The sequence below is a fragment of the Ochotona curzoniae genome, unplaced genomic scaffold (genome assembly GCF_017591425.1).
Source record: "Ochotona curzoniae isolate NIBS_2020 unplaced genomic scaffold, NIBS_Ocur_1.0 scaffold_4763, whole genome shotgun sequence".
Classification (NCBI taxonomy): domain Eukaryota; kingdom Metazoa; phylum Chordata; class Mammalia; order Lagomorpha; family Ochotonidae; genus Ochotona; species Ochotona curzoniae.
In genome coordinates, this window is record NW_024467123.1 from 3,985,735 (window position 1) to 3,999,486 (window position 13,752).

Genomic DNA, 13,752 nt, shown 5'->3' on the forward strand with positions numbered 1-13,752 from the left:
CCCAAATGGACAGGCTGGACCCTAGACATAAAAGGCCTTTGCAGTCATTCTAGTGTGTGCTGACCAGGGCCCAGCCCAGCCAGGCTTCCCACCATCCACTTGCATGGGAATCCTGACCCTGGCAGGTGCTCTCCAAGCTGGCACCTGGATTCTGTGTATACAGACTGGAGGTCAACATATCCAACATGCCGGATGGTGATAGCTAGCCTGACGCAACGATGGGCATCATGCCTGTTCGATTCTCTCCTGGACCCCTGTAATTCCCATAGATCCCTGCCCATCTCCCCCATCTCCCACCCATTGCTGCTGACTGAATCCTTTTGCCACCTGTCCACTTTCCAATTGTTCCTCTTTTGATGTACCAGCCCTGCCAGGTGTTCTGTCTGCCCCCCCTCTCATTCCATCCTCACATCTTCCTGGACAGGTAAGCACCCTGGGGTGGGGTTGGGGCATGAGAGGGAGGCAGGCTCCAAGCTCCCCCTTCTGGAGCCCCAACTCCTGTCCCCCACAGGCAGCTACTACCTGCAGCCACACTCTGCCACGCTCATGCCTTCATAGTGGTATTTGAGGGTGGGCACCCCCATGTCGTCCTTGTAGAGGATGGAAATGGGGCTGAGTTTGGTGGGCACACAACAGGCTTTGCCCACCTTCGTGGGGAACTTGAGGTGTACAAGGGTCTGCACGATGGCATGTTTGGTGGGTGTCACGTCATCGGCCAGGGGGAAAAAGCAACCCCCTTGGCATTCGTAGGCATCATACTCCTTGGGTGCGATGATCCAGCTGTCCCAGCCGATGTCCTCGAAGTTCACCCGCAGGGAGGTTTTCTGGCAGTGGCTGCTGGCCCCGGCGCTCCGCTTCCGCCTGGCCAGGGATGACCCCGCGTGGCTGACCGTATCCACCTCCTCTTCCTCTTCTTCATCCCCATGACCATCGGTGCTCTTGGAAAGCTTCCTCAGCACGCTATCCTGCTCGTGGCCAATCATCTCTCTGAGCTCCAGCCTCGTCTCCTTGGTGCCATTGCTGCGGTCGTTGGAGAAGACGACGAAGAAGGGCAGGTTCTCGGAGGCCGGGGGCACGCTGACGTCCAGCTTGTCGCAGCCCTTCCTGCGGCTCTCCACCATCACCTCCAGCTTGTTCTTGCTCTTGTTGGCGTCTGCCCTGACCCACCGCTTCACGGCGCTGGACACCTCCAGAGTCTCCCAGCCCTCGTCTCGAATGTCCTGGGACACCAGGAAGCTCTTGGTCCCTGAGTTGCCATCCCAGGCATCCAAGACGTCATAGATAACCAGGCTTCCTTCCAGTGCGTGAGCAGCATCCACGTGACTTTGGCAGGAGACGTAGAGCCGGAGCTCGGCCCTGGTGATCTGCTCGTGTCTGGGGATGGAGATGTTGAACAGCAAGGTGTGTCTCTGGAAGGTGAAGCCGTCCGTGGAGGCTACGGAGATGGCATCTGAAATGCAAACACACAGGACAACCTAAGGACTAGTGGCCACTCACAGATGAGGCTTAAAGGCATCTCCCTGGCCACATGTACATAACCAAGGGGACTCTCACATCAAGACAAGCACACAAAGCACCCGATGGGAGAAGCTGCAGGCGTGCATCTAAAGCGAGGAGCCTCGGAGGGGACAGTGAAGGTCAATGTTAACCATCCACATGGGGTAGAAACCCTTTCGAATGACAAACCCCAAGCACAGCAAAAAACGGCCGATTTCTTTCCCTCACCCCACCCCTCCAGTGTTTGGTGGGAAAATATGTATCAGTCTCATGGCTGGGTCCCATCAGGAGAAACCAGGACTGCTTTCCGACCATGTCAGTGCCTCAGTTTCCTGTTTGCAGCAGCTGGCATGCTGACACAAAGGGCTAGGCCTCTACTGATGAGGCCGGCATTCCACTGCAGCACCAGTTCAAGTCCAGACTGTTCTTCTTCCATTCCAGTTCCCTGTTGCTGAGCCTGGGAAAGCAGCAGAGAATGGCCCAAGTGTTAGAGCCCCGGCCACTCATGTGGGAGACCTGCGTGGAATTCCAGGCTTCTGGCTTTGGCCTGGCCCTCCTTGGCCATTGCAGGAGAGTGAGCTAGAGACAGAGGATCTCTCTCTCTCTCTCTCTCTCTCTCTCTCTCTCTCTCTCTCATCTCTGCCTCTCCACAACTGTGTCTTAAATAAGCAAATAAATCTTTAAACACTTCTTTAAAAGATTGTTTGCTGCTGATAGTTGGCCATGAGCACGTGTCTGCTTTGCCATGGCTCATTCCCAGAGAGGAACAGAAGTGGCATGTTTGAGCACCTACTAAGCGCCAACAGCAGCCGACCCTCTGCTCTCCTGGTACCCAGCAGGCCAGACTCTGCCCCCCTTTTAGGCTGGTGACCCTGGAGAGTCCTGAGTCTCTCTGTGACTCCATTTTCCGCATCTGTAAAATGGTCCTCATCCTCCCTGCCTCCCAGCGTCAGGTTGAGGCTTAGACCAAGTGGTCTTGACCAGGCTCAGAGTAGTCAAGACTTCTGGGATTCCCCACATCTTCCCACCTGTACAGACTCCCTGCCTGCACCAACGCCCACCTTCCCGGGCCTCCCTGGCAGGCTGGGGTCCAGTCAGCAGCTGCCAGAGCATGCCCACTGCCCAAGCACCTGCAGATCTCCCAGAGTGAAGCTCTTTGTTGGGTTACAACGGAATTTGTTGGTTCTCAGAGGAGCCAGACTTTTCTCCCGCACTGCAGGAAGGCAGGCAGTTGTGCCGGCATTGCATCCTGGTCTCCAGTTCATGCTCTGCTGCCTGGGGAAGGAGGTCTGGCCTGGGGACTCCGCAGGTAGCTGCAGGTCTGAGACCCCTGGAGGAGAAAGGTTTGTGCTCCAGACCTTTCAGCCAGGGGCTGAAGCAGAGGGAAATGCCAGCAGAATCCGGCCATGGAACCTTGAAGGCTTGGTGAGCAGGGCGAGCTCCCCCTAGCGGCTGCAAGCTTCAGCGCTCAGAAACACTTCACCGGAGTCCACCACGAGGGCTTGTCCCTAGCCCTTCACCATCACATGGTAACTAGACACTCCTCAAGGCTTTCCCATCACAAGATTTTGTCTGTGTTTGCAAAGTCCTTTCATAAGGCAAAAGTAGGTATGATTGGAATTTTTTTTTTTTTGCAGAGTTTAGAAATATCAAGGAGGCTTGCTTCTCACCTCTGGACAAATGCATGTTGTTAAAAAAAAAAAAAGCTATGCAGGAAGTTTGAATTTTACTTGTCCCCAAGTAAACGGTGGAGTCTGTCTTTACCATGAGGTCCCCTTGGAGAGCAGTCAGCTGGGGACTAAAACAGCCACCTACCAGCTTTGAAGTAGAGAGGGAGTGGGAGGGAAGAGAGGAAAGGGAAGAGGAGGGGAAGCACAGGGCAAGGATGGACATGGCACACTGGCATTCCGGAACACCGTCTGTGTATAGTGTGGCCCAGGGAAGTGAGCTCTACCCAATAGAGCCGCCCACGAGCACTTTTGAAGCTGGGGTGGGGGGCGGAGGGGAATGCAAAGGCCATGTTTTCATCTCATTTTGTGGCCATGAATTTTGATGACATGTGGCCCATAACTGCCTAGCCAGGCAGTTCCCCCCACCCTATAGACCTGGGGACCCCATCCCCCACAGTGCGACCCGACCCTACCTTCCACGCTGAAGCTGCGTACAATGTTGGAGGCGGGGGTGGACGACTTGTCCGAGGTGTACCTGTTGTACAGATCAATCATGTACTGCGGCGGCTCCAGCCTGGTTCTGTCCTGGGCGGGGACCCCACTCAGGTTGAGGCTGCGCAGAAAATCCACCTTTACGTTCTCCAGGAACATGCTCAAGTCCAGGGCGCTCCTGGGCTCCTGAGGCCCCATGCGAGGCTCCCCAAGCGAGGCACGGGCGTTCGCCCCCACTGATGCCCGACCCCAGTTCTGCAGTGGCTTCCCCTGCCCCAAGCAGGCCAGCAGGGACAGTACAGGCAGGAGCATCCACAGCAGCCCTGGGCCCATCTTGGAGGAGAGGGTGCGAGGGGCTGCTGCAGGATGTTAGCGGGTGCCAGGAACCGCCTGGGAGGAGTGGGCCCACATCCTGCCGCTGAGTGTAGTGCGGGGAGTGCCGCGGCCAGCCCTCTGCTCCCCAACTGTCCCCTGCTTGTAGCTGCTGCCTTGCTCAGAGCCTTCTTATCTGGAGGAACCCTCAGTTAATGAAGATTCTGTAAACACGGGGGGCGAACATGCCGAGTCTGTGGGAAGGACGCGGCCTCCTGGAAGGAATCTGCGAGCCCTAGGGGTCAACGCCCCTTAATTAGGATGCTTGCTTGTTTCCCGACCGGACAGCTCCATTCAGGGGACACTCCGTCTCCCAGGGCCGGGGGGCAGTGCAGGGAAGAAATCCAGGAAACAAGGTCGAAAAGTCTTCCAAATATAGAACCCCAAGTTCACAGCAGGGGGATGGGAACCTGCCATGTGGCCCCACGGCTCCCCTCCCTCTGCAGCTTACGTGCAACTTGGGGTCAGGGTGGATCAGGGTTGCAGTGGCAGCCCCCTCACTTTCTCCCCAGGCATGGGACCTGCAGCAGGTTGCTTTGACTCTTGGAGCCTGCCGTCCAGAAGAGAGCTGTGAAGCCTGAAGTTCATAAACAGAGAGCGGCTGTGGCATGGGTGTTCCTTCTGGCTGTGCCCGCCCCACCTCTGAGTCTCCCAGCTTTCCAGCTGTGCAGCAGCCCTGCAAATACACTTGCAGCCTACCAACCCTGGGAACCCCAACTTTCCTGCTGGTCTCTGTGTGTGCAAGAGTCCATGATGTCCTGGAGTGATTCTTGAATCATGTCAGCCAGCCCAGCAAGTGGGGTCATACCCGTCAGCTGGCAGAACCATGAAATCCAGGCAGGCAGCACAGGTGGGGATGACCTAAGACACCTGCCTGGCCCGAGGGTGCTAACAAACTGCGTCCCAGTGGACCTGGCCAGCAGGACCCCCAGGAACTGTGTCATCAAGCCATCTATTGCTAGCACGGGTGGTTTGTTTTTGCCAAGAAAGGGCTGTTGTTAAAAGTACTTGAGAGGTGTGCGTGGTGGTTGACACCAAGGAGAAGTTGCACGAGACAGTGGTCCAGGCCAAGCCAGCAGGGCTCCTGGGTCAGGGAGGGTCCCGCATGCTGTGGTGACACGTCCCTGTTGGGGGACGGTGAAAGCAGACACCCTGAGCGGCTGCACGCGGACAGAACTTGCTGTCCTCACTGTACTGCTTGGGGAGGGGGCAGGAAATGCCTGGGCATCGGTCCAGCCCAGTGCATGACTGTTACGGGTGGAGAGTGGGGGGAGGAAGACCCCAATGGGTCCAAGCTGAGGGGACACAGCGGCCACTGCCTAGTGTGACATGGCTGGGGGAGCTGCACAGGAAGGTAGGCAGCCCCCAGGGGAGTCCACCTTTATGCACTGAGGGCTGCCTCAGTCATGGGGAAATGCTGAGGGCGGCACTAGGTACGGCGGGCTATCAGTTAAAAAAAAAAAACAAATGTGGGGTAGACGCGGTAACCTAGTGACTAAAGTCCTTGCCTTTTACATGCCAGCATCTCATATGGGCGCTGGTTCTAATCCCAGCGTCCCTGCTTCCCATCCGGCTCCCTGCTTGTGGCTTAGGAAAGCAGTCGAGGACGGCCCAACACCTTGGGACCCTGAACCCTCACCCTGAACCCTGAACCCTCTTCCGGGAGACCCAGAAGAGGTTCCTGGCTCCTGACTTCGGATCAGCTCAGCTCTGGCTATCATGACCACTTGGGAATGAATCACTGGATGGAAGATCTTCCTCTCTGTCTCTCCTCTTCTCTGTATATCTGACTTTGCAATAAAAACAAATACATCTTTTTAAAAGAGGTGACAAGGGCGAGCAGTAGGGGCCGTGATGGCTACCCTGATTAGGACACCTGCAGCACACCTCCGAAGGCTTGGCTTCTGGTCCCAGCGATGCTCTGGTGGCCAGCCAGCCAGTCGGTGGGGGAGGAATGGGGTGTAGGAGGAAGGCAGGACACGTGTGCTTTTTTAAAAAAAAAATTAAAATGGTGAGTTTTAATGTCCGTTTTGTTGTTGTTGTCAGCCACAGAAATCAGGTCCAAAAAAGAAAAGTGAATTCTAGCTGGCCGGTTAAAACTGACCACGGCAGCAATGGCTTAGCTTTAGCTTGGTTTGATCTACTGGACAAGCTAACTGAGCGTGCCCTTTCCTCTGTCGTCCCTCCCCGTGTGGCTTCATTGCGATGTCTTTTCTCTCTCTCTCTCTCTCTCTCTCCCCTTTCCAACATGGCTGCAGCAGGCTTGTGTCCATCTCAAGCTGATGGAGGAGGAGCGGGGAGGAGCCAAGGCCACTTTTCCCGCAAGCCCCAGTGATTCTCCTGGGGCTTCCTTCACTCGATTGGGTCGTTTGCCTAGGACCCAACCAATCGCAGTAGGCAGGGGGACACAGTGCCCTGATTGGCTCAAGTCCTTGGTGGAAGTGTGATGTCATTAGCTGCCTGGTGAGACAGTCAGATTGGGATGAATCCCAAGAAGGAGGTCCAGATCTGGGCACCAGGAGAGGCCCTTGCAGGACCACGTCACTTGTGTCTCTGTCTGTGACCTTCATTGTTAATGCCTGATAGGAGCCAGTTGTGTGGACGTCTTCTGCAACTATATTTTAAGTTATTTTCTGAGAATAGGTTGTCAGAAGTGGATCGTCTATATTGGAGTAGTTTTTGCAAACCTGCTAGCCACTGCCTTCTGGAATGTTCTCAACGGTCTTGCTTGAGCTCAGCCCTTCTCATCGACAAGCCTCTAGCTCTGGGTCCCAGCAGGTCAGAGAGCAGGCCCCGTGCCAGAGACCCATAAATCAAAGTGAACTCTAAGATAAGCCAGTCACAGCCGCCGATCCGAAGTGCTGGCATGAGGAGGAAGTGTCCCTGTATGCATGCCTAAGGAATATAATTTTGAAAACGAGGGGCTGGCACTGTGGTATTGCAGCTTAAACTGCCCCTTGAGACACCAGATCCCATAAGGGTGCTGGTGAGAGCCCCGGCTGCTCCACTTCCCACCCAGCTCTCTCCTCGTGTACTGGGAAATCAGCGGGGGATGACACCTGCACCCACGTTTGAGACCCCGAGGAAGCTCCTGGCTCCTGTCTCTGGCCTGGTCCAGCCCCAGTAATTATGGCCATCCATGGAGAAATCCAGTGGATAAAAATTTCCCTCTCCATCTCCCCCTCTGGTTCGGTGATTCTGCCTTTCAAATCTTAAAAAAAAAAAAATTTCTTTATGTTGGGAACATTTTCAAGCCCACTGCATGGTGCTTGGCACAGGGAGCAACAGCAAGCCCTCAACAGGATCAGCGGAAGGTTAAGATGCTCGTAGCCCCCATGGGGGTGCCTGATTCCAGCATCCTATCCGTGTAGACCCCGGCAATAGGTGCTGGCTCAGGTCTGAGTTCCTGCACCTCTGTGGAAGACCTGGACTGGATTGAACTGGACTGAAGCATTGGGCACAGTTGGGAGGGATGTAGGGATTGAACCAGCAAATGGCAATGCTCTCTCACATTCTTAAATAGGTAAGTAGTTCTATAAAAGAGCCAGCAGGGTCTAACAGCTGCAACCTGGTAACCGTCATGTGGAGAAAGAACCACAGAAGCACACACATACATGGGGATACACTCTGAGCTGAGGAAGTCGCTCATGAAAGGATCAAAACAACACACGGTTGAAATGGCATTTTGATTTAGAATCGTTTTTATCTCTTTACACAATAAGAATAGAAGTGAGTAAACCAATGTTGAGATTGGTTATTTCTGAGCAATATTTCTGGGAGCCTTCAGTATCTCACACATGAAAAAAGAAGAAGGAGGAAGAACAAGAAGAGGAAGAAGAAGGAGGAGGAGGAGGAAAGTCAGAAAGAGGTTAGAACCTTCTATCGCCATAACCATTTTTGTTAAGGGCTCATTTGCTCATGATCTTCAGGTCTGCCCTCATCTGGGCCAATCGTGCCAAGTCAATTTCTCCTCTCTCCAAGGTCCCTAAGTGGGACCTCTGGCTTCTTGCACGGTGAATTCACCACATAAGTTTCCCTAAGTCCTGAAACTGAGTCCTTGAAAAATCATTTCTTTCCCTAGTCTAGCTGTCAAGAACAGCATGCTTTGGAAAAATAGCTTAGTGGCTAACTCAGCTTCTTTCATGTAACATGGTGCTGCTGAAGCCAGGCAGCTGCTAGCCCTGACCAAGAGCTGGACAATGTGACAGTCGGCCTCTCAGCCAGGCTGGCTTCTCTCCATGGCTACAACACAGCTCCCTGCCACCAATGATCACATCCATCTTCCCAACAGGAGGAAAGAGAAGCACAAGTGCCCACTGAGTGTGCAGAGGCTCCAGGGATACACGCTCAGAGGGTGCCCACTGAGTGTGCAGAGGCCCCAGGGACACATGCTCAGAGAGGTCCTTGATGCAACTCAGAAAAAGCCACTAAACAGAAGCTCACGCCACTCCTGAGTCTCTCTGAAGTTACTCCATGCCCGGGTGTGTGTAGCCTGCAGTCTGTGTGAGGCTCCCACAGGCTAGTGTCACCTCTAGTCCCAGAGTTTGCTCATTGTGTCTGCAGCTGACGACCACTATGAGCCTGTTCAGAGGTTGCCAGCAGCATAGAACGTGAGCTGCTTCTAGATACTTCACTGAGCATGCCTGGTTGCCTCTGTCTTTCCCTCTCTTTTTCATTTGCGATGAACCTAATTTGTTGGGACAGACTTAATAATAATAATAATAAAGACACAGTTTGTGAAGGGCATCACCAAGGAGACAGGAGCAGCCCAGCCTGGGGAAGGATGGAGAGGCAGCAAGGGGGGGGGTGGCTGTGTCCCCATGGCCCCAGGGGACACCCGACCTGGGAGGGTGGTGTGATGTGTCATCCAACTGCCTCTTGGACCTACGGCAGACCAGCTGTGCCCAGCACTCCGACCCCCAAGCCTACATCCTGCAGCACACTCATGCAACAACGGAAGGATAAGCCGCTTTATCCAATGAGAGCAGTACCTGAACAGACAGAAAGATGTACAGATGACTGACATGAGCATGAAAACATGCTCAGTGTCATTTGTCATCAGGGGCATGCCAATCAAAGCCAGAGCATGGTTTTGCTTTCCACACCCCACCAGCCAGCCCAACACGGCTGTGTTATGAGACTTGGGGAACTACCAAGGCCTGACACCAGTCTGTGCCTGAACAGGGACAGGAAACCAACTGGGGTCAAGCACAGCCACAGGCTGCAGAGGCAGGGCAGGGACCCACACTGGTCCTTGGGGACTTGTACTGACTGCCTGACTTGGCTGGCAGCCCCAGGCAGGCAGCATTCAGTACTGCACCTGCAGTCATCCTAATTTCTTCCACCTTTATTTACATAAGGCTGTGCTCTCAGCTGTCCCAGGGCAACATTCGGCAACATTTCACAGACTAAAGGAGAGGAAAAAGATAAAGGCAACTTAGCAGAAGCGATGGCAACACCCAATATCTAGTTGCTACCTTCAGTCTCTCAGAGTGCAAGGAATAAAAGAGAATTTTTCCTCAAAGCAATAATGAGCATCTGTTATGAATAAAAACAAAATTTACATAAGGGGGCTTAAAGTTTGTAGATAAGGATTTGCTACCACATTTTTTTTTAAGAAAATCATGTCTTTTTTTGCACACCTTGCTTTTTAATGAACTTTCTGAAAGTTTCGCAGAGCTAACATCCCAATCCATGATGAAAGATTCAGTGTTTCCCCGAAGATCAGCAGGACTGAGAGAGTGCAATAAAGTGATATCAAGAAATAAAATATGTAGGGTGGAAAGAAATACAAGACAAGTATTCTTTTGGAAAACTCCAAGGGATCAGTAAAAAGTACGCCAGAAGGAATAAGTAAATTGGCAATATTTCAAGATATAAAAGCTAGAAGCTGCAATTTATTTTTTATTTTTTTAAAGATTTATTTTTATTATTTTTTATTGGAAAGGCAGATATACAGAGAGGAGAGACAGAGAGGAAGATCTTCCGTCCGATGATTCACTCCCCAAGTGAGCTCAATGGCTGATGCTATGCCGATCCGAAGCCAGGAGCCTCTTCTGGGTCTCCCACGCGGGTGCAGGGTCCCAAAGCTTTGGGCCGTCCTTGACTGCTTTCCGGGGCCACAGGCAGGGAGCTGGAAGGGAAGCGGGGCTGTTGGGATAGAACCGGCGCCCATATGGGATCCCGGGTGTGCAAGGTGAGGACCTTAACCACTGCGCCACCGCGCCGGGCCCTAGAAGCTGCAATTTAAAGAAACAAGTTCCACTTATAATAACACACACAAGAAATATTAAAGCATAAACCTCACAAGATATTTGCATGATCCGCATAGTAAAACCATGTAACAATGATCAAGCTCTCATGTTACTGGAGAATATACAGATAAATCAGAAATTATTTTTAAAAATTTCAGGGAACAAAATGAAAAGATATTTCTTTTCATGCAGAACCATCTTCTAAAATCCAATGTGCGATATTTTTTTAATGGCATGCAATTCCTGCAAACTTTTTGAAGACCTCTTGTAGCAGTTCAGAACACAGAACACACACATATACGATGAATCACATTTTGACCAATCTTGGTCAGGGCAATCCCAGGTACAAGGGAAGTTTGATTGGTGCTGGATCAAGTGGATTGCCACATGGAGAAAATAAACCTCATCCCCTGCCTCACACCATACACAAATATCAACTCAGCATGCCTAGGCTCTGACACTTTCAAAGAAAGTATTGTATCGCATTTCAGCCCAAAGATTTAGATCAAGAATATAAAAATAACTTTCAGGGACGGTGTGATGGTACTGTAAGCTTATCATCAATCATGGCACTGGTATCCCAGCTGCTCCCCTCTCTCGATCCAGCTCCCTGCCGATTGCCTGAGAAAGTGGAGGAGAATGGCCTCCAGGCTTCTGATCCAGCTGCCGGCTAGTGTAGTTGGGAAAGCAGCAACCAATGACCATTCACTGTATTTCTGACTTTCCAATAAAAACAAATAAATCTTTTTTAAAAAGAAGAAGCAAGCTGTGCATCTAACCTCTGCTCTACCTACTTCACTCTTGAGAATCCATACATAGAAGCAAAACAGGTCATGCCTTAAGGACATGAGTTTGAAAGAATTTGTCACAGCATTGCTTCGACACAATATAAATGCAGAAATAAAAGCCACTTGGAGCATGGCTCGGTAAGGCACCAGGGCTGTGTCTCACCAGGCACCACTATGAAGCCATCACAGGTGTGACTGGAATGTCTGTGTTCACCTGCTGTATGTGTAAGGGAGTAACACAAACTTCAGTGGCAGTGAGCTAGGTGGGTGACATGGATGTGTGGGTGAATTTGTCCCTCGCACCTGCCCTGTATCAGATGAAGATGGCTGCTTGCCCCAGTGTTATCGCTAGTTACCAAAGCAGAGGGACAGGGTCACAGCAAAGTGACTGTGGGTGGTCTTACGGGCTTTCCCAGCAGGTCAGCGTTCTGGTGGGAGGCACTCTTCTGACTTCCTGCTGGTGGACAGAACAAATGAGCTCTCTGCAAGCAGGCTTTGCCTTAAGATTCAGGCTTCGCTGCATTACAGTTCTAGGACCCGGGGGTGGAGGAGCTAGCCTCTCTCAGAAGGGTCTGGAGATGCTGCAGACCAGTGCTCTTCCAGCACAGGTATTTTCTATCATCCAAACTGCCTCTCTTTGAGAGCCTGTCTCCCTTAATGGGTGTTGGAGCTGCCTCAAGGACAACCCAATAGTTACCAAAGAGGCTGGACTGGAAGAGGGAAAATATTATATGTTTCTATTTAAAAATCATGAGTTACCTGTCTGATCCAAAAGAAAGTGGAAAGGGGGGCCAACAATTGGTGCAATAGGTTCAACTGCTGCTTATAAGGCAGCCACTCTATCTCACAATGCCCACTTGAGTCCCAGCTGCTATGCTAACTATTTAGCTCCCTGCAAATGCACCCGGGAAAGCAGCAGAATGGGGCCCAAATAGCAGAGCTCTTGCCATCCATGTGTGAGAGACCCAGATGGAGTGCTGGTTTCTGGTTTCACCCTGGCCCAGACTTGGCTCTTCTGGCCATCTGAGAGAATGAACCAGTGATGGAAAATCAACTTCTCCCTCTGCCTCTTCCAAGCGAATAAATCCTTTTAAAATAAATGACATGAATAGCCTAGAAATGAAATAAAGGCAAGATTCCACCTACAGTGAAAACGATCTAAAACAATACACAATCTGAAAGGTTAAATGGAGCCAGAGAAGCAGAGGCAAGACTGGGAAGGGTGAGAAAGTGCTGAGGAGTTGGGTAGGCAGTGTTAAAACCGTGAGTCGCGAGGCCATTGTACTGAGGTGGCCCTGATGCCCTGGGCCCCCAGTGAACAAAAGGAAACCTAACTCAAATGCATTTCCAGTAAGTGGCTGACTTACAGAAAAGCTAAACTGAAGCAAGCTGGACAAGCTGACTCCCCCACCAACAGAGTCCAAATAAGGCAATAACTGCACCTTGAAGCAGTCAAGATGTCACTTAGCTCTGCTTCTGCATCCTCTGAGTTAAGCCTTCCCCCCTGGCTCCTTAGGCTGAGCCTGGAGCCACTTCTAGGATCCAACTGCCCGGTTCAGGAACGGCTATCTGCTCCCATGCATCCTTAAAACCTTAATGTACCCCAGGTTATCTTTTGGCAGCATGAGTAGTTATTTCCCATGCTGACAACTTCATAAAGAAGCATTGAGGGCAAACATGAGCAGAAAACAACAGATAGGCAGGCAAGGGCGTCGCCTCCACTAGAAGTGAGTGTTTAATGTGGGGGGAGGTGCTGGGTGCCTGGTTGCATCTCCATGCTTCAGGCATGGTTGCCTTCAGCTGTCCCAGCAGCACAGCCTCTGTCCCCTGCAGGATGGTGCTGGTACTGACCACTGCCCAGATGTGCTCTGAAGTCAACATCTGGGCATTGCTCTCCATAGACACAGAGACTCAAGGAAGGTGGGGTGGTCCAAGGAGCATTGCGGACCCCAGGTCTCCAGTGTGGTCCTATATGTGGGCTGCTCTTGTCTAATACCGCACGTGCTTCGCATCCCAGACAGTCAGTGGTTGCTTAGACACTCCTCCTCGTCCCATTTTCTCTGCTTTTGGAGGCAGTCAGAACAGCCTTGTCCCCTGACCAAGGTCTCAGGTCACCCAAGGTCAGTTCCTGAGCCCAAGCACCTCTGCTTGCAGAGCCATGCAGGTACACAATAGGTACAAGGCCTCCCTGCTCTTTCCCAGCCCTAAATCTCAGCCTAGAGCAGCCCAGGATGCTCTACAGCCTGTTTGGGTAGACAGTTGGCCAGGGCTGGTGGGGAAGAGGGCCTCCTGACTCTCACCTTGCCTGGGGTCCAGCACAGAGTCTATGGTCTGAGATGGGCTTGGCAGGCCAGCCAGTAGCCACCTCTATCTGCTTAGGAGCCAGGCTTCCTGGAGACTTTGATGAACCCACAGACAGATCTAGCCCTCCCATCAGCCATCAGCTGCACCCATGGGAGATCTCTCTCTGCGTGCACCCCCCAGGGACATCAGTCCTTTCTCTGTGTCGCCCACAGGGTCTGAGCCATAGCATGAATCGAGGCCTAGCCGCAGAACTCCAAGACTAGATCTTACAAGCATGTCAGGAGGGCTTCATTGCTGGTCCTCTCTACCCTCAGCCTTTCCTACTCAGAGCCAAGCCTGGATTCAAGTGGTAACCAACAAGCACTCTCACAGACT

At 52.1% G+C, this 13,752-nt stretch overlaps 1 protein-coding gene across 1 annotated transcript; it reads right to left on the bottom strand.

Annotated features, from left to right (window-relative positions):
* Positions 1-518: 518 nt before the first annotated feature.
* Positions 519-3,992, bottom strand: GDF2 (growth differentiation factor 2). Its single transcript, XM_040970492.1, has 2 exons — positions 3,641-3,992; positions 519-1,450 (listed from the first exon to the last, which is right to left on the bottom strand). Exons 1-2 carry the CDS (start codon positions 3,990-3,992, stop codon positions 519-521), a joined length of 1,284 nt encoding a protein of 427 aa, XP_040826426.1.
* Positions 3,993-13,752: the final 9,760 nt, after the last annotated feature.

What these genes read in the sequence shown, in the direction of transcription:
- GDF2 (XM_040970492.1), bottom strand. Translation starts at nt 3,992, where the DNA reads ATGGGCCCAGGGCTGCTGTGGATGCTCCTGCCTGTACTGTCCCTGCTG. An exon ending in ACGCAGCTTCAGCGTGGAAG is followed by an intron (nt 1,451 to 3,640) that starts GTAGGGTCGGGT and finishes TTTGCATTTCAG; the next exon opens with ATGCCATCTCCGTAGCCTCC.